The 24,207-nt window shown below is 34.4% G+C and overlaps 1 protein-coding gene across 1 annotated transcript in view; it reads left to right on the plus strand.

Annotated features, from left to right (window-relative positions):
* Positions 1-24,055, plus strand: part of LOC144962924 (usherin-like) — a 100,622-nt gene extending 76,567 nt beyond the window's left edge. Inside the window, exons 61-80 of the mRNA XM_078896329.1 lie at positions 110-307; positions 974-1,128; positions 1,808-2,003; positions 2,692-2,799; positions 3,028-3,134; positions 4,103-4,288; positions 4,859-4,972; positions 5,588-5,965; positions 6,259-8,267; positions 10,075-10,241; positions 10,769-11,077; positions 11,776-11,975; positions 12,406-12,501; positions 12,808-13,052; positions 14,319-14,545; positions 15,525-15,701; positions 16,345-16,434; positions 17,759-18,027; positions 18,634-18,825; positions 19,935-24,055. Of these exons, the coding sequence (XP_078752455.1) occupies positions 110-307; positions 974-1,128; positions 1,808-2,003; positions 2,692-2,799; positions 3,028-3,134; positions 4,103-4,288; positions 4,859-4,972; positions 5,588-5,965; positions 6,259-8,267; positions 10,075-10,241; positions 10,769-11,077; positions 11,776-11,975; positions 12,406-12,501; positions 12,808-13,052; positions 14,319-14,545; positions 15,525-15,701; positions 16,345-16,434; positions 17,759-18,027; positions 18,634-18,825; positions 19,935-20,036 (5,525 nt within the window). The 3' untranslated portion in view covers positions 20,037-24,055. The remainder of the gene's footprint in view (positions 1-109; positions 308-973; positions 1,129-1,807; positions 2,004-2,691; positions 2,800-3,027; positions 3,135-4,102; positions 4,289-4,858; positions 4,973-5,587; positions 5,966-6,258; positions 8,268-10,074; positions 10,242-10,768; positions 11,078-11,775; positions 11,976-12,405; positions 12,502-12,807; positions 13,053-14,318; positions 14,546-15,524; positions 15,702-16,344; positions 16,435-17,758; positions 18,028-18,633; positions 18,826-19,934) is intronic.
* Positions 24,056-24,207: the final 152 nt, after the last annotated feature.

A 24,207-nucleotide genomic window follows, 5' to 3' on the forward strand; every position in this document is an offset into this window, starting at 1 on the left:
TTAATATTGCAAAAAAAATAATTTTCCCACCACATGGAACAAGTAATGATAAAATAAAACGATTGCTTCTATTTTTTATAACTTTGTGTTGTTTTTTTTTTTTTGCCAGACAATTCCATAGCACCATATTCTCAATATGAATACTACGTAGTGGCAATTAACAGTGCTGGCACAGCCACCAGTAAAGCAACATCTGTCAGAACTCTTGAAGCTGTTCCAAAGGGTTTACAGCCTCCCTCCACAAGTGTTGCTCCTGGTCAATTATTTGCAATCTACGTCTCTTGGAATGAGCCAGATGAACCAAATGGTAAATATACTAGATTGAGATAACAAAATAAGGTCTATTTCTACAATTTAGACAAAGATACTGTTTGATCACGTGTATTCCGGGTATTTTTAAAATGTTCGTCATATCATATCACATCATTTTAATAATCAGAGCAACAAGGCAATATTCTATGTGCTTCATAATACAGTTTTGAACTTAGGACGATTATATGTTAGAATACAGCAATGCACGGAATTATCGTTTGTAAAAATACATTTTATTAAGTCATTCTTGAAAGAAAAAGCTCATTTAACAAAGTACATGCTAGTTGTGTTGAACATAACAAAAAAAAAAAGGTTATTCATCTTATTTTCTGTTCCTATATCTGAACAAATTTTCGTTTTCCAATAAGAATCCCATGTATACATTTACTGATTGGTCAGTACATACTGATTGGTCAACGATAAGATAGCAGATGTGTCATTGACCTGTGGGTTTCAAAAGACAAATTAAATGCAGGCAAATTTATTATCATCATTATTATCATATGTCTTCTGCTGTTGTTCAGCCACATCATTTCCTAAAATTAAAAAAAACAACAATATCTTTAAAAACCAAGAGAGATAGTCCTCATCTTTTGCCTCATGATCAAGCATTTACAATTTTTTTTATTGTCATGCAACCTTTTTTCTATTCCACTTCAAGGTATATTGATCAAGTATACGTTGGAGCGAGATGGAATTGAGGTTTACAGTGGGCTTGATTTGAATTTTACAGACAACTTTAACATCCTTCCCTACAGAAGCTATTCGTACATTGTGACTGTTTGTAACGCAGTTGGCTGCGTAAAAAGCGATCCAGTGAGTAAATATTTTATTTCATTAAAATATATTCAACATGAAAAAGTTGTCACATTACGATAATCTAATTATAAATATATAACTGTGCCAAAACTTATTATTATTACTTTTCTCAGCTTTTTATTAGTATAACATTTTATGCTTTGATTCAAGTTTGATGCCTAAAGCTGTCCCTCCTTAATAAATGATTTTTTAAAATATTTTCTTATCATAAAAGACTAAATTCTATAAAATTTAATTTTTCCTTAAGTTTAGTTGCCCTATATAGGTTTTGTTGTTTCATTTTATATTGTTATTTTTTTCTGTTTAAAGGGGATCCAGGTAGCAAATGGTGGAAATAAAAAGAGTACAGAACTCACAATATTGAGTTTACTCAAGGAATATTTCTGAGCCCTCTGAGAACACGACAATGAATAGGTAGTTGGGTTTGTCCGATTTGGATGAAAGTACTTTACGATAGACTATGTTCATTGCAAAGAGTAACATCTACTGACTCTATCTATTCAAATGCAAAGAAACCATAACATATCTGGCTTTGTGTTGTTGTTTTATTGGGATTTTTTTGTTTTGTTTTTGTTTTTCTACAAAGTACTAATTTTTATGTTTATAAATTTGAATTATATAGTTTTAGAGTGTTAAAGCGTAAGAATAACCTTTCATTATTTATTCGTCTTTGTAGTCAATTGTTGCTACAGCTCAAGCCATCCCAGAGGACCTTTTGCCACCACGTGTGGAAGTTATTAATTCGACAGCAATAAAGTTCAAAGGTCAAACTCCTGGAAAACCTAATGGTGTGATTACAGTGTATAGTCTTATATTGATTGAACTATCTGAAGAATTTAATTCAAGTACCCCAGAGGAATATATACGTTCAGGTGAGATAACGCATTGATATTTTGTGCACAATACGTATGAAGAATGAATATCTAACAATAACTCAAACTCACATTTGTGGCTTCCATTGTCATCATCGTAATCCTTTACTACCTTATGACTTACAAACCGTAATTTGCCTCAATTTCTAGGGTGAGACTTGCACAGTAATAATTGCTTACTACTATTTGGATAGGTTGTTCGACTGGGGCATGATCTTTTTATTTAAAATCTATATTTTACCAAGTTACCCATCTAATGATAAATCGAGATACCTGAAAAAATCCGTTTCCTTACAGATTCCTACTCGGGTTGCTCACATGCCAGTTTGAGCCTCTGAGACCCAAATGCATTGTATTAAAATTATATAATTCGTCACAAAAGATATTATTCCCCCCCCCCCCCCTTTATTCTTACTTTAAAACAATACCCACTTTAGTCTTGTCTAATCCCAATATAATTCTATAGTCTGAAATCATCCGAAAACAATTCAGTGTCTTCATCATGATTGAAATTGACATGTGAATACACAACTATTGCAGGAGCTTACATAAAATGTATTCAAATAGAATGATTTGTCGAAATCCATTTTATTTTGGATTGTTTACTCTTTGTTATAAAGAATAAAATTGACTAATAGGAAAAAATTGAAAGATTTTTATTGATTATATTTTTCATTGTTCGTCTCAGGTCTCAAACCTTTTACTGAATACACAGTTAAGATGGTTATTTGTACAGTGGTAGGATGTGCATCAAGTGATAGTGTTGTTGTGAGGACAGCTGAAGATCAACCAGAAGGTATTATTCTAAGGTTTCTTATTCTATTTTACAATTAATGGCTATCCATTAAAAAAAAATATTTTTAAAGATGTATTGCTTGCACTAAAAGTAATACATCTGACTCTTTTACATAGCATTTAAGAGGATCTTTTTGTTAATAGAACTTTTTAGCTTTATGTAACGATTAACATTTTATGTATAAGTATGTTAAAATCTTAACTACTTTCTGCAACTTAACGTCACCAGGTTTAAATCCTCCCCGTGTGATTGTCATTGATTCCTCAACTTTGGAACTCTACTGGCGAAATCCTACATTCATTAATGGACAGTTGAAGGAGTTCAAAGTTATACAGGCAAGTCTTATTCAAGCTATATGTGATCATCACTACAGAAAAAAACTATTGAACTTGATTCCGTTTTCATACCACACCTACCATATTTTGATTGGTCTACCTGCCTTTGTAATTTACAGGTATGGACCTACCTGCTTTTGTCATTGACAGATAGGGGCCTATCCATTGTCGCCTCATTGCGACACTGTTGAGAGAAAACAATTGTGGATAGATGCGTCGAATTATGTGATGTTTACCGACTTTCAAGATTGAACCTTTAATAGATACATATTACATGTCGGCATTATGACCATATATGGATATATGAAATGGTCTTTAGGTGTTAACCAGCTTTCACTTTCAAGATTGGGTTTTCAACTGGTTGCATAACGACCATATAATATGGAAAGATTATGAAGAAGATTTTGGTTGGCTAATAAATTTTGGACAAATTTTGGACAAGTGGTATATTAATAAGTGAGCTAGTTTCTCTGCATTTTATTCAATCACAACAACTATCAATTATCAAGATGCATTTGAAACACCTCTACACCGCCGTCATTTCGACTGGGAAAGCTGCTACAACATTTTTGATGGATCAAGGCTTGTTGACAGATATCATGTGATCCTTATGGACAGTCTCAAGCCTGTATAAACGCAGAGAGGAAATTTCAAACATTTGTAAACCATAATTTTAGGACAAAATATTAATCTGAAATCTGTCCGAGGTAGATCTGCTACAAGAACGGCACTGATAATTTGATATTCTTCATTTTTATATGGATTTCTAGATCATTTAATAATTAAGAAGGGAAAGCTACATTTTAATTTGTTTTTCTTATGGAGGTGCTTTTGCTTTAAACTTACTGTTATAAGATTAAATGATTTATTTATTATAGCTAATTGCTCATATTTGAATTAATTTTTTTTAAAAATGTATTCAATGTTTTTATTCATTATTTCTTTATTTATTTCTTTCCTTCACATAGACTAGTCCCGCTCCAGTATCTCAAGTGTATGTAGGTCTCTCCAAAATGGTTCGAATAGAGACTTTGATTGGTGGCCAGACATATACTTTTCAATTGGAAGCTAGCAATGGAGCAGGCAGATTGCGCAGTCGACCTGTGGAAATCATCATGCCATTGATAACTCCTATCAACATACCACCTGTGAAAGTATGACAAAACATTCCGCGACAATTAAAAATTAACATAGAATTAAATGTTAAATGTTAATTTTTGCCTCAGTCTGGGAGTGCAATTCTGCTCTTTTTACCATTGTGTCCAATTTTCTATTGTGAATGTCTAAGTTTTGGCAAAGCATTTTAATAAGTTGCACTTTTCTGATCATTTATTTTGATTATGTTATTTCAATTACTTATTCTGATTTCAGTTTAATTTAACAAGAACAACAACAAAAATAATAAAAATAAAAAACAAACAAACAAACAAAAAAACTAAACAAAACAAAATTTATTTATCGTGATGGAATAAAACAAGAAGATTCAAAATTAAATTCAAGTAAGTTAATAATATCACAGCACCAGAATAAAAAATCACTATTTGAATGCGTTTTTTACTTTTATAAACCAAAGGAACCTTTTTTTCTATTTTTACGAGCTATACATATGCCAGTCATTGTGGCCTTGCAGTAAAATCAAAGTGCATCGTATTTTTTTTTAAAAAAACAAACAAAACTGCCCATCAGTTTGTCGTTCTTTATGACCCCTACCCCTCTTTTTGCAGTCTGTTAAGGTGTTAAGCTCAACCGCCATCAACGTTCAATGGGATCAAGTCGTGACTGACCAAGGAGAAATAGACCAGTATAGAGTCTTGCTAAATGTTGGAAAAGATACAGAGGTGTGTTTTTCAATTTATTGAGTCTTATTTTCTAGGGCAAAAATTTGAGGCAAGACATTTAAAGCTATTCAAACTAATGTATCAACTTTATACCGAGGACTGAATGACTTTATTGAAGTACTATTAAATGGTCCAGGGGCATAGAGGATGCAGACTTTGCAACTTTGCACCACCGGTCTCTGATCATTTTAACGAGCTGACTCAATTCATTCCATGCCTATTCCTTGACATTATATTGCGATATTTTTCATCACCATCCTTTTTTTTCTTTGATCTCAATAGTGTTCTGGAAGACTATCCTAGTGACCCATTTATAAAAGTTTATTTCGTTTATCTATCAGCAAATGTGGCTTCTGTTTTTGTGTTCAAACCTTCACTGCTTACAACACATCTTTTCATAGTTTTGCAACGCATGTCTGAAACACAGCTTTGATAGCTCTCTATTCACTTGTCATCAATACATTTGAAAAAGAAGACAGAAACATTTTCAAAATGTGTCAAGAAAGAATTAAAAAGTAGGAACAATTTTAATGTTCAAAACATATATATATATAAGATTATAGTATTTGCGTTATTTTTTTCCTGTTTGACTATCTTGGCATTTCATTTTAACAGGTTATAAGTGGTGCAGGACTTGCAACACAAGTGACAATATCTGACTTGCTACCATACACTGAATACAGCGTGCGTTTACAGGCCTGCCTTCGCAATGTCCTAAATGGATGTGGGACAAGCTCAGAGGTTCTGGTTACCACTAAGGAAGCTAAGCCTGCTGGTTTGGCCCCACCCGAACTATCGGCGGTATCATTTGATGCTGTCCGCATAGAATGGAAACCACCCATGTATCCAAATGGTGTGATTACAGAATACAGAATTTATCAGAGGAGAGGTGGCACCAGTGACCCGATACTGGTGAACCAAGTCAATGGAGATGTATTTGAATTTGTTCATTCTGGACAAGATTTGGAACCGTTTGAGGAATACAGCTACAAAGTAAGTATATTAAAAGTTGGGAAATCTAAATTTCTAAATCATCAACTTCTCATTGATTGGCTCTGTTCATTTTTCTCTCTCTCCAGCATGCAATGAGCTGAACAATATGTTCGTTAAATAAACCTACGTTTATTTCAAAATGAAACCACAGAATAAGTTATTAGTATGTTTTGATATCAAAATATTTTATGTCATAAGACTTTTTATTCTTGATAATTTCTCTCTCAAAATGCAAGTCAGTTTTTATGATGATAATCGAAATTCCCCCATTTTCACCCCTTCATCCAATATAGGTCCTAGCTGAAAATAAAGTCGGTGATACAGAGAGTGACTGGTCCTCAGTTAGAACCAAAGAGGCAATCCCAGTAGGATTATCTGACCCAGTGATTGGATCGGTCAGTTCCTATGGACTATCAATGTCATGGTCAGCTCCAGACAAACCGAATGGGATTATACGTCATTATATAATTCACTATAACTTGGATCCACCCATCAACACGGAGGAAGAGTCAGTCTCCGTTAGTGGATCAGCTACCAATACATCTATAGCTGGGCTGGAACCTTTTTCAAACTATTACTTCTATGTTGAGGCAGTTAATTCTGCAGGAAGTATAAAAACTGGACTTGTATATACAAAAACCCAAGAGGGCTTTCCTTCAGGTATTCCAGAAATCAAAGTAGAAAAGATAATATCAGGTACAGCTGTTATCATAAAGTGGGACAGACCTCTGAGACCAAACGGTGTCATATCACTATATAAGTTGTATGAAACAGGTGTTTCTTATGCAATTTATACTGGCTTACAAAGAGAGTTTGAATACAGAAGACTTACCCCTTTTACAGAGTATTCAGTTAAGCTTGAAGCCTGTACTAAAATTGGATGTACACTTGGCCCTACCCAGTCTTTCAAAACTGCTGAAGTTGCTCCATCTGCCCAACCAAGTCCTTCACCTGGGTCTATCAATGCTACTCATGTAACTCTAAAGTGGAATCCGCCAGTAAATCCAAATGGTGCCATAATGTCTTACGAAGTATTGAGAAGAAAAAATAATTTAAGGAAGAGAAGAAGTATTGATGTAGTTTCATTTAATGTAGACATAGATCGCAATCAAGAGAGTTTTGATACCTTTACAGATATATATAAAATTCCCTCTGTTATGATGTTTCCTGAAGAATGTTTGTTCCAAGCATTGAATGATACTTGTTTGGATATGATTAAGCGCCTTCAAAACTCATCAGAATTTGTAAGCAACACACTGTCATTAGATAATCAGATTCAATCACATTTTGAGTTAGATAATCAAATTCAATCACATTTTGAGAGTGACATGCAGCTGCACAGAATTAGGAGGGCTGTGTCTGATACGGAAGTTGTATATAAAACAACAGATACCGATAAAGACTCTTACGAATATACAGACACAGGATTACAACCACATACAACATACCAATACAGTATACGTGTGACCAACAGTCAAGGTGCAAACAATAGCCCTTGGCAGACAGTTACAACTGAACAGGCTGCACCAGAGGGAGTTCATCCTCCACAGCTGTCTCATATTCCAGATGACATCCACAGCATATCTATCACATGGTCACCGCCAAATCAAGTCAATGGCATCCTACAGAGTTACCAAATACAAAGAAATAACAGTGTTCCATATAGTTTCTTACCTGATTTACCAAAAAACTTTAAGGATTCGGGTTTATCTGCTTTTACCATGTACTCCTACACCTTGATGGCGTGTACCGGTGGTGGCTGTACCACGAGTGCACCAGCAACTATACTTACCAAAGAGGCACCTCCCTTACTTGTAAATCCCCCTAATGTTAATGCTTTGGATTCCAACCGGATTGAAGTCACATGGAGCAAACCTCAAATAACCAACGGTGAGATAATAGAATATAACCTAAAAATGGATGGACAGATTATATACACTGGTCTCTCTCAATCATTTATTTCTGACGGATTAACTGCCTATTCAAAGCATATTTTTATCTTGGTGGCATGTACAAACGGTGGGTGTACTGAAAGTGGAGAAGTGACTGGCACAACAGCAGACTCACCCCCCACAGGACTTTCTCCACCATTGCTGCGTGTTCTCAGTGCCAGGTCTATCGAGGTTACTTGGTCCCCACCTTCCGGCCCAAATGGAGTAATTTCCTCCTATGACGTTCGCCGAGGTGGAAGACTGATTTACACCAATAACATTGCAGTCAGTGGCAGCCTTGAGACTACCTATGTTGATTACAGTTTGGAACCTGGAGAGGAATATTCCTACACCATTGTTGCAAGAAACAGGTAAGAATTTTTAATGAATTATAAGTTTGAGTTTAAAAGTGCCTGTTTTAAATTCATGTAGACCTAATCTTTTAGAATATTAGGTACCTGTATAATGATGATATTGATAGCCAAAAAATTAGTATCTTTCAGCTAATGGTAAATAAGGTCGTAATAGGATGTATGACTTAGTTTTAGAAAATGTTATTTGTCTATCCTCTGCTTGGCAATAGCAGTTACATATTGTTAGATTGGAGTGTTAGAACAGAATTTTCATAACATAAGTGTCTGATGTGAAATGGAAATTTGATTTCATGTGATGTGCTGCCGGAATAAGTACAACATTGTGAAGCACATTTTGTGTGGAGCACATGGTAGAATGGTAGAAACATGTGCTATATAAATATGCATAATTTAATTTACTAATTGAAAATAGATTTTATTGCTGCAAAGAGTTATTTTTTAGTCAACAGGTTTTACGATTTACTTAAATTGTTGTTGAATTTATAATCATCATCATCGTCGTCGTCGTTATTATTGTTGTTTTATTGTTATAATAATAATAATAATAATAATAATAATAATAATAATAATAATAATAATAATAATGAATAATAATAATAATAATAATAATAATAATAATAATAATAATAATGATGATGATGATGATAATAATAATAATAATAATAATAATAATAATAATAATAATAATAATAATAATAATAATAATAATAATAATAGTAATAATAATAATAATATTTTGGAGAAAGTTGTAATTCATAGCATCTTGTAAACAGGCATTAATGTATAGTGACTAAAAAGCATAACAGTTAGGTATATTTGCAAGATGTATGGAAGTGGAAGATGAAATCAAAATTAAAGCCGGTAAAGTAAGGAGCAGACTAGATTTTGAGAAAGAAAAAAAACAATTTTTTACCCGGAATTTTGGTATTTTTCAGAACGTGATATAAAAATAACAAAATACTGAGAGAATGCCTTTGCAGTGCACCACAATGTAGTCAATCTGATGCCTTTGACAGATTGGCATTTGTTACTTAAAATCTGCTCCAGTCAAGTCATAAACTGCTGATGCGGAAACTATTTTTGCTAAATCAATTCATCTTAAAAGGCGTCAAACTAAAATTTTAAAATTTATTTTATTCATTATCTATTTTTGTCAATAAATCCTGCCATCTGGTTGAGTGGTTAAGCATTGCATTGTGATCCCAAAGGTCCCTGGATTCGTGCTCTGCTTCAGGCACTTTTATTCTTTCCTTGGACAAGATTATAAATTTATTCACTTTGGACAACAAGAGCGGTTCCTGTTAACATCAGACGTTTGTTTAATGTATTAATAGTATTATCTATATTCTCTCATGGAATGCCCAGGCAACGGTATCTAACGATCTCACACAGAAGGGTGTAATTTTTTTTTTTTTTAAAATAAATATCAAATATTCTATATTTATGGCGGCTATGTGGTCTTGTGGTATGACACTCGCTTTCGGATCGGACGGTCCTGGGTTTGAGCCTCGCTCGGCGCATAGTTGAATCCTTGGAAAAGGCTCTTTATTCACATTCTCCCACCGTACTCAGGTGTAAAATGAGTAACTGGCCGTTAACAGTGTTGTCTCTGTCGAAAAAAAAAAAGATAAAATCGTCTAACAGGCATCGTCGTGTCTCGTTTTACATGCTATATGTTGCTGTTGGTCAGGGACCCATTGTAAAGCGCTTTGAGCACATTTAGTGGATATTGCGCTATATATATATATATATATATATATATATATATATATATATATATATATATATATATATTGTATTTCAGGAAAGGCAGTGTTGAGAGTGTTCCATCAAGGGCCTTGACATACTCTGATTCCCCCTCTGGCCTAGCCCCTCCTGTCCTTACTGCCATTTCATCGACGTCAATCAAAGCTGACTGGAAATCACCATCGAACCCCAATGGTCTTATTATGAACTACACACTCTATCTGGGTAAGGAAATGACTTTGAATGTTTATCACTGCACCTGAGAGTTCCTTAAAATAATTAGTACGTGGCTCAGCGGTACAGTCTTTGCTTCCTACCCAAAAGGTATCGAGTTCGATCACCCGCCGCTGCACTGTATGTCCTTGAGCAAGTCACCTCGCCTTACCTCAATTTGCGGCGCTGCACTGCGGCTGACGCCTGGGTTATTCTAGTCTTCCCTTGGAATAGACCCTAGAGACAAATTTCTCCTATGGGATGAATAAAGGGAATTTTGTTTATTTTATTTTATAAGACTGAATCTTTTCTTAAATTTTCTTTTTTTTTTTTTTCACAATATTCTTCACAGATTCAAAGGTGATAAGAGAATGCATTTCAATTAGACTAAATCCTGTGAACAAAAATGTTGAATATCCTTTTTAACATTGATTACTTTTCAACTTTATAAGAAATTTCCAAAAATGTTGGATATGCTTTTGACTAGTCTATCGTTATTCACCAAAACCATTATCAAGTCTATGACTCTACAATTCCAGAAACAAAGATGGTATACACCGGCTCTTCTTCACAACTCACCTACACCATACCAGGGTTAGAGTTTTTCACGGAATATAATGTGAGAGTCCAGGCTTGCACATCCAGAGGTTGCGAGACAAGTCAACCATCCAAGACAAAGACCCTGGCTGCCCAACCAGAGGGTCAGAATGTTCCAGACCTGATAGCATTAGGAAATGAACAAGGAGCTCATCATGGTGTAAGAGCCTCATGGAATCCTCCTTTGAGACCAAATGGAAATATTTTGTCATACGAGTTATGGCGACGATCCGTTTCAATCATGGACGCAGGTTAGCTCCATGTTCTACCTAGTTTTATTCATCTTTTTCTTTTCTTTTTGTTTGTTGTTATTTCTATTCATTCGTATCAGCTTTAATGCCCCTCCCAATTGGAGTTTTGTTTTTTCATTCATTCACTGTAGTAGTTTTTCAGAGCTTCGGGTTTATATAGCGCGAAACTGACAATAACAATTATTTGCTACCTTTTTGATATGACACTAGTCTGTCAAAAAGTACTTTCCACCAGATCCAAGAGATCCAGTTACCCAATCACTGCTGGGTTGACAGGGGAGTCAGAAAAAAATCTCGACTTCAATGGGGATCGATTTCTTCAGTCCCTTTGCATGTGAATTGAGTGCTCTTGTAGCTGAGATATCAGGACCCACTTTCCTTCATTGTCTAAATCTTTCTTGGTTTATCCCTGCGCAAGAGTATTTTAGCTTTCTAAAAGACTAGGTCATATGGGTATCATTCTTCTAATTGTAATCTTTGTTAATTTATTAAATAAAAGTAAGTCGTTGAAATGAAATCATTACTCCTACTTAGTTTCAGAAAAAGACTTCAGAAATTTGCGTATGATGTAGCACAAAAATTCATCTTGCAAAATACTTTTCTTGTTTGTCTTAAAAATTGTACCACTCAACTTTGAATTCATATTCAGTTCCCCCTAAATCACACCGATCTGTAAATTACTGTTATTTTTCAATCAGGTACAACACATGGAGATCCAAAAATGGTTTACAATGGGAGTGAGACTGTCTATGTTGATACAGATTCCAACTTATTACCATACAAGCAATACGAGTATCAGATTGTAGCCTTTAACAGTGTTGGAAGGACAGGAAGTGAATGGCTAGCTGTTGAAACCAAGGAAGATGCTCCTCAAGATATACCTCCCCTCAAAATAATAGTAAGAATAATAATATTACTTTTCATAAGTAAATATAACACTGTTAATTTGTCAGAACTTGAAGTTTAAAATTAAACGTAAAGTACACATAAATTAAGGAGCTTAAGTTAAATTAATGTATTTTTTTTTGTAGAATATATGTTTAAATAGAAAAAAGGCAACTTCTGTCATTCTGATCATTTTGAATTTTAATTTTAGAAAAAAGTTTCTGCATTCGGTTGTACCCAGCCAGAAAACCAGCTTAAAATAGTGGTCACGTGTTGGATAAGTTCCTTTGCAAATATTCATCATTATCCCCTTTCATCAGTAATTCACACAAGAGGTTATTGATAACATAAAGTCATGACCTTTACTATTTCTACTTCAATGTTTACAGCGATTCCTTTTTAAATAAATATGAGATGATTTTACATCTGTATTTCCTTTTCAGGCTACAACATCCACAACAATCACAGTAGAAGCAAAACCTCCAAAATCACCCAACGGAATTGTGCAGATATATAGAGTTTTAGTCAATGATACTGTGGTATGTGCTGAATTTTTAAAGTTTTCGCTTGGTTGAGCAATAAATTTGTGTTTAGAATTGAAAACTTAAAGTTCTTAAGAGAAGTTTTTAAAAAAAGTAATATATAAGGACATTGTTGATAAGTGAATAACAGCTATTTGAAGCGAAAGCTCATAAAACCATTGATTTTCTTCTAGCTAAAATCAGGATTTTGTATATGACCGTTGTCAATTACATGTCGGAAGATAATCATTTTGACAATATTAACATTACTTTTGTGCAACTGCTAATGACCTTAACCAAGATTTATTATTTTGCATTTCACAGTATTCATCATCACCTTCAATGAAGCAGACCGTCGGTTTATCATCTCCTCTCCTCCCCTTTACCACATATGTCTTAAAATCACAAGTTTGCACAGCTGTTGGTTGCGGTGAAAGCTTGGGGAGAACTACAATGACAGACAGCGCAAAGCCTAATGGATTAGCTCCCGTCGTTGTTAGTCAAATAACAAACACCACTGTTCAATTAAAATGGCGTGAAGCTGCCAATCCAAATGGAAAAATTTTAAGGTAACTGATAAATTCATCATTTTTAGTAACACATTGTCCTGGTGTGTTGGACAAAAGGGAGATGACATTATTTTTCTTAATTCTGCCTTTATTGTAAATGTATAATACACGAATGGTACTGATAATTTGATAACTTTCGTTATAAGAATACCCACCTATGTACACATACATTCACTCATGCACGCACACACATACACACACCTACTTACATACGTACATACATACCTAACTACCTATGTACCTACCTGCATACATACATACACACACATACATACATAAATAAATACATACATACACACATACAACGTACATACATACATATATTTATGCAAACAATTTGCATTGTGGTGATAAAATATATTTTGCTCATCGAATTCATGTTTGTAATGTTAGGTTAGAATGCCAGACGGGTTTAGACTATCTAATGAATGTTTTCTTCATTCAATCTGATGATGAAAATCATTAATCCTATAAATATCTATAAACTGTACTACTAAAATGAGCTCTTATACAATGGGCTCAGTAGTACTTAATTTAATTGGTTGAACTACTCGTCCTGTATGTTTGAGATATGTCTATTCTTGTTAGTATTTTATATTGCCATTTAAATTATTTGTGACCAACTATCTTGATTCTGTATTATGTCTGGGTGAAAAGAATGCTGAAAATTTAACGTCGGAGTTATACAGTTTTAGTTATATTCTGTAATGTTATTGAAGAGATTGAATGTAGTTCATTAAACAATTACCAACTTAAATTTTGTAATTCTAATTGTAATTCTTTCATGTTAAAGTCAAATTTTCGTTATTTGGTTCATCCAAACATAATACCAAATGGACAAACTGGGTCACATTTTTGTTTACGTTTTCAATATCTTCATTTCCTCTTTATCCTGGATTTTAATATTACGTGGTTAGTCAAAAAAAAATTAAAACGACGAAAAATTGTCATGTCTAAGAAGGAGACCTGGTGGCCCACGACTAACTTATTACTTTTAACTGGAATTTTTTTCTTACCTTCTGTATTCAATTAGAAGTCATAAGGATGTTTCTAATGCTAAATAAGAAAGAAAGTTGATTGTAAGAGATGCCCATTTAAAGAGTAAGCACAATCCATGAAGCAAAAACTAGATTTAAAATCCTTTTCTTCCTATCTCACCTGGACAACTTTATTTACTCCTAAAGTTTCTTTTCTTCTATGAAGACTTCGATTATTTCTTCTATGAAGCCTTCGATTATAAAAAACAAAATCTCGTTTTCACCACAGATATGAAGTTTACATGCGAACAGCCTGCCCTAAAGCATTTCAACGATATGAAGAGCCTTGTATTATAGGTGATGCTGAGACTATTTTCACTGATGTTGGAAACTTCATGGAGTATGACTATGACTCTCTAAGCCCTTATACAGCTTATGAGTTTAAAGTTCAAGCCTTCAATGACAAAGGCGGTGTTGATTTCCTGGAATGGGTGCGAGCAGAGACAACTCAGTCAGGTATGCATTATAGTTATAGATCTCCCACTCCCAAGTAGTATCTCTTATCTCTGTCACATACATAGTCAATGGTATATGGTAAATGTAGTAGTAGTAGTAGCGTATGGCTACACCTCCAAATGTATTTCGTCAACCCAGCTTCTAAAGTCTTCCTCCGCCCTAAGGATGGTTTTGTAGCCACCTTCTAGTTTAGTGACTGGACAGTGGAGGACGATGTGATCGCTGGTCTCTGGGGCTGCCTGACATTTCTGGCAGGTATCACTGTTTCCAAGTTTCCATTTGCACATATTTGATGCAGTTCTGCCATGTCCAGTTAAGAGGCGGTTTGAGGAAATCCAGTATTGGAGAAAGTCTTCATGGGGTTTCCATTTTGGTAAATGAAAAGGGGAGAAATAAAATAATTACACTTTGGGTTTCTATTCAAACCAGTACAGCACTCGCTGGATTCTAGCACACTCCTGATAGAAACAAAAAAGCATGTTAACATTCAATATATTCGGTCACCCAGCTACATCGTGTAATATTGCACAGCATGCTGGAAATTTAGCGTGCTAGAATCCGGCAAGTACTGTACAGTATTGCTGTAATTTTTTACATGAAAGAAATGATTGGTCATCGCATTTTTATATGATGAGCCCCCCCCCCCCCCCCCCCCCCATTCCTTCCGCAACTCACTGCAATGAACAGTTACATCCTGATCGAGTTTAGATCTGGTAGTTGTGACTGACGAGTGTCCCCTGCAATTGATAATGTTTCACACCACAGAAAAGATATTAAACTTAGGCTTCATTGGTCTTTGGGCGCTGAAGGACTATTTATTTTTCTATTTGCATGTTGAGTAACTGCTCTTTCCAAAATGTGAGATGCATGGGGCTTTTGTGCCTGATGTTTATTCTATGTTTAACCATATAATAGTGCTTTATTATTAACTTTGTCACTTGACTGAGAAAACATCACTATTATCTGCATTGTCCTTCAGGCCCAGTTTACATCAACTTTCCAAGAATGGCAAAGAATGGGTCATTGGCTGTGATATCTTGGTCCAAGACGTTCCAGCTAAACGGTCGTCTTAAGGAATTTATTCTCACAGCGGATGGAAACATTGTTTTCCGTGGACTTAGTTTTGAACATTCAGTGGATAGAAGAGAAAATCAAAGTAAGTGTAGTTTTTACATGATTTTGTTCTATAAGTATACATTAGTTTGAAGGAAAAAATATTATTATGATGAGCTTTTCACCAATAAATTTGCAATGCATTTACATAGCGTTAACATTAAACTATAATGACATTTGAGCACTTCATTACATTTGATCTCATGTCTGCTCATTTGACACAACATTATAGGCAGACTTTATTTTTGCATTCAGATAAATTTTCAAGGGTTGTAACTGATAAAATATGTGAATTGTATCATTTTGTTATAAATGACATAGTAAGTGACTGTTTGATCATTTGATCACTGATCCGTCGTTTTCAAAAACCAATTCACTTTTGTGAGTTCAGTTGCTGACGAGTTGTCAGTAGTACAAAGTGACACAAGGCAGCATATAATTTAACGCTTTTTCTAGATCAAGTGCAATTAATGACATGAATCGAATGTTTAAGTGGATTTTGCCACTTGATATGGATAAAATGGTAATAGTCAGGTGTTTCATATGAGACTTAATCTTGAGGTCAATTCCATAAAATATTTCAATTTAAGAAAAATCACAATACTTTTCTATACCTTCCACACGGCCATTGATCTCATCTTACAATTGACTTTTATTGTATATGTTCCACCTTTTATTTGTTGCAGTTATTCAGTTCGTGATAAAAGTGATCACAGATTATGGAGAGACTAAGACTCCAACTATTGTCTTTGATCCCAATGCAGTGGGAAACATTGGTAAGTATTGGAGAAAGTCTTCATGGGGTTTCCATTTTGGTAGATGATGATTTTACTCTTCCAAGTTGAGCTATACTTTGAACATTCAAAAGTATTTTGCATACATCGAGTCCTGATAAACTTTGATGTGTTTGTCATTGTGACCATATTTTTTAATAATGGAATCCATTAAAAATGTATGTATCATTAATAGATACTAATATGGAAACAGAGTTGGATACTGTAGGAGTGCAAGAACAAAATGGGAACCTAACAATTAAGTTGCACTGTAAGAAATGGATAATAAGTAAACCGATGGTCTTTTAGAGGAATAAACGAATTTAAAAGTGATAAAAGTAAGAAAATATTCTAGTTTTCATCCCCCCTCTCACACGCCATATACAAAGAATCATCTCATGATCAATAAGGTCTTGTTGTAATGAACAATGTCTTAAAAATTGGCTGAGAACGGAATTTAGATTGAACTCACTCCAGAAAGCAGTATCAAAAACAAAAAAAAATTGTATTTAAAATAGTGCCAAAGCTAGCAGAGAAAAATCCAAGGAAAAAAAACGATCCCACTTAGATTGGGGATTGAACCTCAGATCTCTTGATTATCACTCAAACCTGCAACCATTACATCAGAGGTTACATGTTAGTTGAGATGGTTTAATGCCTGTATTCTTCACAAGAGTACATATTCTTACTGTGAACTCTGCTCTACATTGTTACATACATCGAATACAAAAGAAAGAGGTCGAAGACGCGAGGATCAGGCAGTGGAACAAGATAATCTGAAAAGAGGGTATGAAACAATGCCAAAGTCAGCAGAGAGAGAAAAAAATTAAATCCCATTCTTTTCTCTCTGCTAACTTTGTCTAGAACTGTTTCATACACGACTTTTCAGATTTTCATCTTGCACCAGTGCCTGCCTCCGTATTATTCAAGTATTCACTATGACGTTGTGTCTGAATATAATCTCATTACAGTACAGTCAACTTTCTCTGTTGTCAATTCTTTCTATATAATGGATATTAATACTCCCTGCTGTTTTAAAAATCAGATTAATATCATCTGACTTATGAACAGTTATGAAAAAAATATTTTTTTCAGCTCTCTTGTGAAATCAGATTTTATCATTATACATATAGGTACTGGGTTTTGTTATTGCATGGCAGATTAGGTCGTTGTGCAAGTCAATGTCAGTGCCCATTCTAACTACAGGTTTTTCTTTTTTTTTTGATCATGTCAATAATTTGATAATGATAATAATACTCCAGTTCACAACTGCTCTGTCAATTCATAATCATATTGAATCAATATTTTTTTTTTAATCTCACCCTAGGTACAACACCTTCACCTCCCACCCCTGTTCCATTGCCTGCCTCGTCTTCATCAAGCACAGAGGTGTACGAAGAAGTTTGGTTTATCATCCTTATGTGTATTCTAGCCCTGTTGATACTGTTCGCAATCATTGCTTATTGCCTAAGAAAGTCCGGGCCCAGAGAACCATACATCAGGGAAAGGATGCCTTTACCTCAACAACAACAAACCAAACTAAAGAGAGATCTTTATGTGATTGATTCAAGGGATGGAAGGGTCCTTGATGCAAATGTGAGATTGATTTAAATTCCAACTTAAAGTATCAAGACCTCTTTATCAAACGGGAGACAATAATAATAATATTCTCTTAACTGTATTAACAAATAATTTAATGGTTTCATAGAGATATCGATAGATTAGTGCCAAAGAAAGGTAAATAAAATACAATCTAGGCAATCAGATTTGGAGTAACAAAATCTAGCAATTCCTTTGTCATGTACAGCAATTTTATTGAGACTGGTGGGTTACAAAATTGTCCTTTTTAGTTTTAGCTTTGCCATTATTATTATTATTATTATTATTATTATTATTATTATTATTATTATTATTATTATTATTATTATTATTACTATTATCCTCATCATCATTATAATACGATGATGATGATGATGATGATGATGGTGATGATGATGATGATGATGATGATGATGATGATGATGATGATAATAATAATAATAATAATAATATTCAGTTTAGTAAATGAGAAGTCAGCTTTTATAAGATTAAACAACAACCCTTAACTGACTGTATTTCAGTGACTTGCAATTGTTATGAATTCTCTTTTTAATTTGTCCAATTCTAAGTACTGATTTGAATTACATTGTCTTCTTTTGCCAGGGGCTATCAAGAGAAGGCCTAAGAGGAAGAGATAATTTTTATCAAGGGCCTGGTTTTGGAATAATAAATCCTGCATTCTCCCAAGATGGAGACCTCAGTCGCATGTCCTCAGACAAGCTGTCGAGAATGTCAGTTGGAAAACTCCGAGACGACCCAGAGTTCAGTTGGGATAGGCATTTTGATAGTGGACTTGTGAGTTGAGTTCCTATGAGTAGATTACAATGTTCATAGTTTCGAATTTGACTATGTATTTATTGGTTTTAAAATGTTCAAAGATAAGGAAACTACTCAAAAAGCAATGGTATTATCCAGCATGCCAACAAAGACTCCATTTTTGCACTGGATTCTAACACACTCCTGATAGAAACAAAAAAGCATGTTAGAATCTGAGCATGCCATATTGCAGAGCATGCTGGAAATTTAGCGTGTTAGAATTCAGCAAGTACTGTACTGTAGTGCCGTAATTTTTTTACATAAAACTTATCCAAACCAGTCATTTACTTACTTATCCGAACCATAAAAGAAATGATTGGTCATCACATTTTCATATGAGGAGTCCCCCAACCCTTCTGCAACTCACTGCAATGAACTGTAACTTTTTTTGTTTGTTTGTTTGTTGCTTTAGGTCTCTTCCAACACAATTGAGGTTATATGAGAGACCGCTGAAACAAAAAAAACAAGCAATCTAACAAAAATAGTACAAATTTAAATCAAAATCATAACCTAAAGATATAAGCTAAATTATAAATAACGAAGAACAAACAGGCAGAAGATTTACAGAAAAAAAATATCCCCTGTCAAAAATACAATCACAAACCAAAGGAGCAGGATAGGCTAGTAAAGAGAAGAAGAAACGACATCACTATCGGATCGTACACCCATGCGAACATCATAGGTATATGATTCAAGGGTGATGCTCCCATCCAACCACCCGCGAACTGTAACTGTTACATCCTGATTGAGTTTAGATCTGGTAGAAAGCAGTTGTGACTGACGAGTGTCCCCTGCAATTTATACTGTTTCACACCACAGAAAAGATATTAAACTTAGGCTTCATTGGTCTTTGGGCTCTGAAGGACTGTTTCTTTTTTTTATTTCTCACGTGTTGCATATGTTGAGTAACTGCTTTTTAAATTTGCGTGAATTTTTTTAAAACTCCCCCCCCCCCCCCCCCCAAAAAAAATGGGAGATGTATGGGGCTTTTGTGCAAAGGGTTTGTATTAACTTGTGGTTATTCTATTTTTAAGCATATAATAGTGCTTTATTATTAACTTAATTTGCTTTTTTTTTCTTTCTTACAGTTTGACAGCCTTGATGATGACACTGATGATGACGACACCAGGAGTGGTCAAACCTACAGTTACACAAAGGAACAGACAGTGTTTACTGATACACATTTGTGAAGGATCCTCTGACTGATTTTACCACCGTATTTATTTATTGGAATTTGTTTTTTGTTTTTTTTTGTGTGGGGGGGGGGGGGACGGATGAGAAGATACAGCTTTTCTTTTTGTTCCAATTCATGCAGTTGTATTCAACCTTTTAATATACTCATGTAAAATCACATATTCCACGTTTGTGAACTAAATGTTACGTGGATAAAGTGTCTTTATCATAAGCATTTAGTATACAATTTTAACGTTTAAAGTTTCATTGTTATCTGTTTAAGTTTAAATAAATAGTCATGTAATGGCATTGAAATTTTGTTTTAAATTATATGGCTGGATTGCGTTTAGAATATATCTATTTCTTGTAAATGTTTCATACATTTTCCGCCCAGTTATTTCTGTTAAAAATATAATGAAATTGAATTCCTATGGTAAAAATTAAAGATTCCACACAGTGAATAAATAGAAACATAAGACTATCCACTGAGCCGAAGCTCAATGTCAACAGGTGTCAGCCATGTTGTCCGCAATCTATCACATAGCCAAAGCGGGTTTCGCCAAGACCGAAGCACATCGGACGTTGTATGGACACATAAATGGTTGGCAGCAAAGGCACTCAAAGAAAACATATCCATAACAATAACCGGAATCGATATGTCCGCAGCCTTTGATACGATCGACAGAGGAAAACTTTGGAGATATTAACAGAAATAGTAGACGAAGACGAGCTCCGAATAATCCGATTTCTCCTCAGCAACACAAAGATACAACCAAGGATATACGGGGCCACAAAACAGACGCAGTTCGAAAGTAACATCGGGACCCCCCAAGGAGATAGTCTGAGCCCGATTCTGTTCACAATATACTTAGAACACGCTCTGAAAGAAGTTCGAAAAGTCATTCCAAAACCAACGACTCATATTGAGAATGCAATCCCTAGAGAAATCGCCTATGCAGATGATGTCGATTTTATTGGATCAACACCAGCAAATATAGACATCATACAAAATACCCTCATGAAATATAACCTCCAAGTCAATGCCAATAAAATCGAATTTACAACAATATCGAGGAACAAAGAGGAATGGAAAAGAACAAAGAAAGTCGGCTCACTAATTGGAGACACCGAGGATGTACAAAGAAGAAAACAGCTATCAAACGCCGCACTCAGTAAACTCACCAATGTATGGATTAGAGGTGACAAAATAAAGAGAAAAACCAAACTGAAACTGTACCATGCTCTTGTAAAACCGGTACTTCTGTATAACTGCGGCACTTGGGCGTTGACAAAATCCGAAGAAGAACATCTGGATGCCTTCCATCGCACACAGCTAAGAAGGGTACTGGACATCAAATACCCCAAAAAGATCTCAAATGAATCACTCTATAAGATCACAAAAGAAAGACCAATCTCCCTTGACATTTTACAACAACGATGGCAACTTTTCGGTCACATACTACGCAGGGACAAAAACATACCAGCAAACCAAGCCATGTCGGGATACTTCCAAAAACACGGGAACCTTTTCAGAGGAAGACCGATCACAACACTCCCTGTGATCCTAAACAAAAACCTCACAACACTTGGACAAAGCATTAGTCTCATAACGGCAGGGGACCTTGAAAATCTGAGAACCCTAGCAGAGGACCGGCAATATTGGAGACACCTCACACAGGAAATACTGGAAACAGCCAAGGCGACCCGATCTTTCGGTCGAGACGCGAAAGGCATCTAAGTCAAGTAAGTCAAGTCAATTCCTATGAATATACTTAAATTAAAAGTGGTAAGCATTTACAACATTGATCTCCAAATTACTTACATAAAATTCATTCATTCGCATCTCCTTGGAAGTGGTCTAGTTTGCTTTAATTAATAAAAATGACTAAAAGTATATTTTAAAAATTGTATTTAAAAATCTTATAGCCATTTCCCCAATATCTTTTAATTTGTTCTTTGTACCACACTTAAAAAGTGTATTTGAAAGTTTGTTTTTTGGATGTTTTTTTTTTTTGTTGACAAAAATAATAATTCATTTTCTTATGAAAAAAAAGTGCTTTTATTTGGAATAATGACAGTAAAAGTTGAATGTAAATGATTTGCCTTCAAAATGATACCATAAATACGATTGATTGGTGACCATATTGCTGAAAAAAATATATTACATAGTAAAATATGTCACAAACACAGATTAGAAGAGAACACGAGACTGATTGGATAGATGTAGAAGAATATTGAAGATAGGTATATTACAGATAGAAAGCTGATTTTAAATCAAATTGACCAGCAGTGATTTGAGAATGGTTGTTGTGTAAAATGGCTGTCTAGTATCAGTCCAGTGCGGCTGTATGTTTTGTCTTTACATAGATCCTGATTTCTGAATCACTTGAGAAGACAAAGACCTGATGTATTTCAGATGGTCTGAAGAGGATTAAAAGCCATTTCAACTCATTTGACCTAAACCTGAATAAAAGATTGGAAATAGCTGCGCAATTATTTTACTTGTTACAGTGAAAACATTGCCTTCCTTTATTTGTTATTTTTTTGCTTGTCTTATTCTGAAAAATGCAAAAATTCACGGAAAGATTGTGGATTCACCAATATTCGCGGCAGTGACAAACGCAGATGTTAAAACAATGAAACAACTCTTGTGTAGGACTCAATTTTCATCACACTTTATGACCATATTCATGATCCCATTGAGTTGAGCAGTAACTTTAGCGAGAGAGAGAGAGAGAGAGAGAGAGAGAGAGAGAGAGAGAGAGAGAGAGAGAGAGAGAGAGAGAGAGAGAGAGACAGAAAGAGAGAAGAGAGAGAAAGCTCTATCGAGTTGATCGTTTAAGATTCACTAAGCCTTATTGATTTCTACTTTTAAATGGAGACAATTTTCATACTTATTATAATATTAGTATAAATAAGAGCGCAAAGAAACTGAGACATTCCCTTCAAAGAAATAAAAAGTACTCTTGTTTTTGTTTTTTAATGTACTATTATTTTCTAGTCATACTAGTGAAGAACCTGCAATATTTGCAGGGAAATAAAAGCTATTATGAGCATGGCTCATCTACTTTATTTATTATACTACTGTATTGGTGTAAACATAGATGGGGACAAATCTTTTGAGCCATCAACGATCAAAATCTGTATGGTAATAAAATCTGTAGGTGAGGGCAAATGAATCTAGCAATAAATGACGATTCTCAACATCAAATGACTGATAATTACACCCGAACATAATTCCTAAATAATCATGTGAGTCAATAGGTGATGAAATTACCCTTAATTTAAAAATGGTTTCGAGTTACTTTTATATCAATCTGTAAAAAATAGTTTTATAATTTTTATATTTGCCAGTAATTCTGTGCTCTTTGGCAAAAATTTAACATGGGTTGTATGGAACAATTCTGACCCGCATCGCTATTTTTAAAAAGAATAGATGCAGGAATATCATCTTAATTCAAAACATATTTAGATTCCTCTCATCGCCTTAAAATTTTAGGTAAATGTAGTTTTGAGCTACTGTACTTATGGAGAATCTTGCCAATAATATATAACCACCATCACCATCATCATCATCTTAATTGTCATATTTTTTATTTTTCGCTTTTGGCATAATGAATTCCCATCTTGCAAGTGAGTAATAGAATGAAAAACTGTGCAATTTGAACAAGAACTTGTACGAAATGGCTGTCAGTATTCATTTGTATGAGACTAAGACTAAGAAGGTGCTTGGATTTTTAAGATGAAAATCTATTGTTATGTATGTGACACTTTCACTTCATTGCGACTTCAACCTTACCCACCTTGCAGCTATGTGTTGTTTTCCTCTCTTTTCATGGAGGGGGTGGTGGTGGAATTGCTATTTAAAATAATGCTCACTTAGTCTTTTCAAAGAAGTAAATGTATATTTAAACATGTATATTTATTACACTACTGTCACAAATTATAATAATTGAAAATATTCCATTAAAGATCATATTTTTTATATGTTGATATTTGTTACAACACAGTTTGAATAAAGAATAATTCACTATAATGTCCCTGTGGTTCTCTTTCATTCGTGTGGCTACATTGCAAATGCAAAATTTGACACACTCTGCAATGCAAAATTTACATTTTTTGAAGAGTCTGCAAACTTTTGTTTCTACTTAGCTGTGTGTTGATTCAATTTAAAAACTTTTGAACCAA

Source organism: Berghia stephanieae, chromosome 1 (assembly GCF_034508935.2).
Source record: "Berghia stephanieae isolate SIO BIC M18660-M18661 chromosome 1, UCSD_Bste_1.3, whole genome shotgun sequence".
NCBI classification, from domain to species: domain Eukaryota; kingdom Metazoa; phylum Mollusca; class Gastropoda; order Nudibranchia; family Aeolidiidae; genus Berghia; species Berghia stephanieae.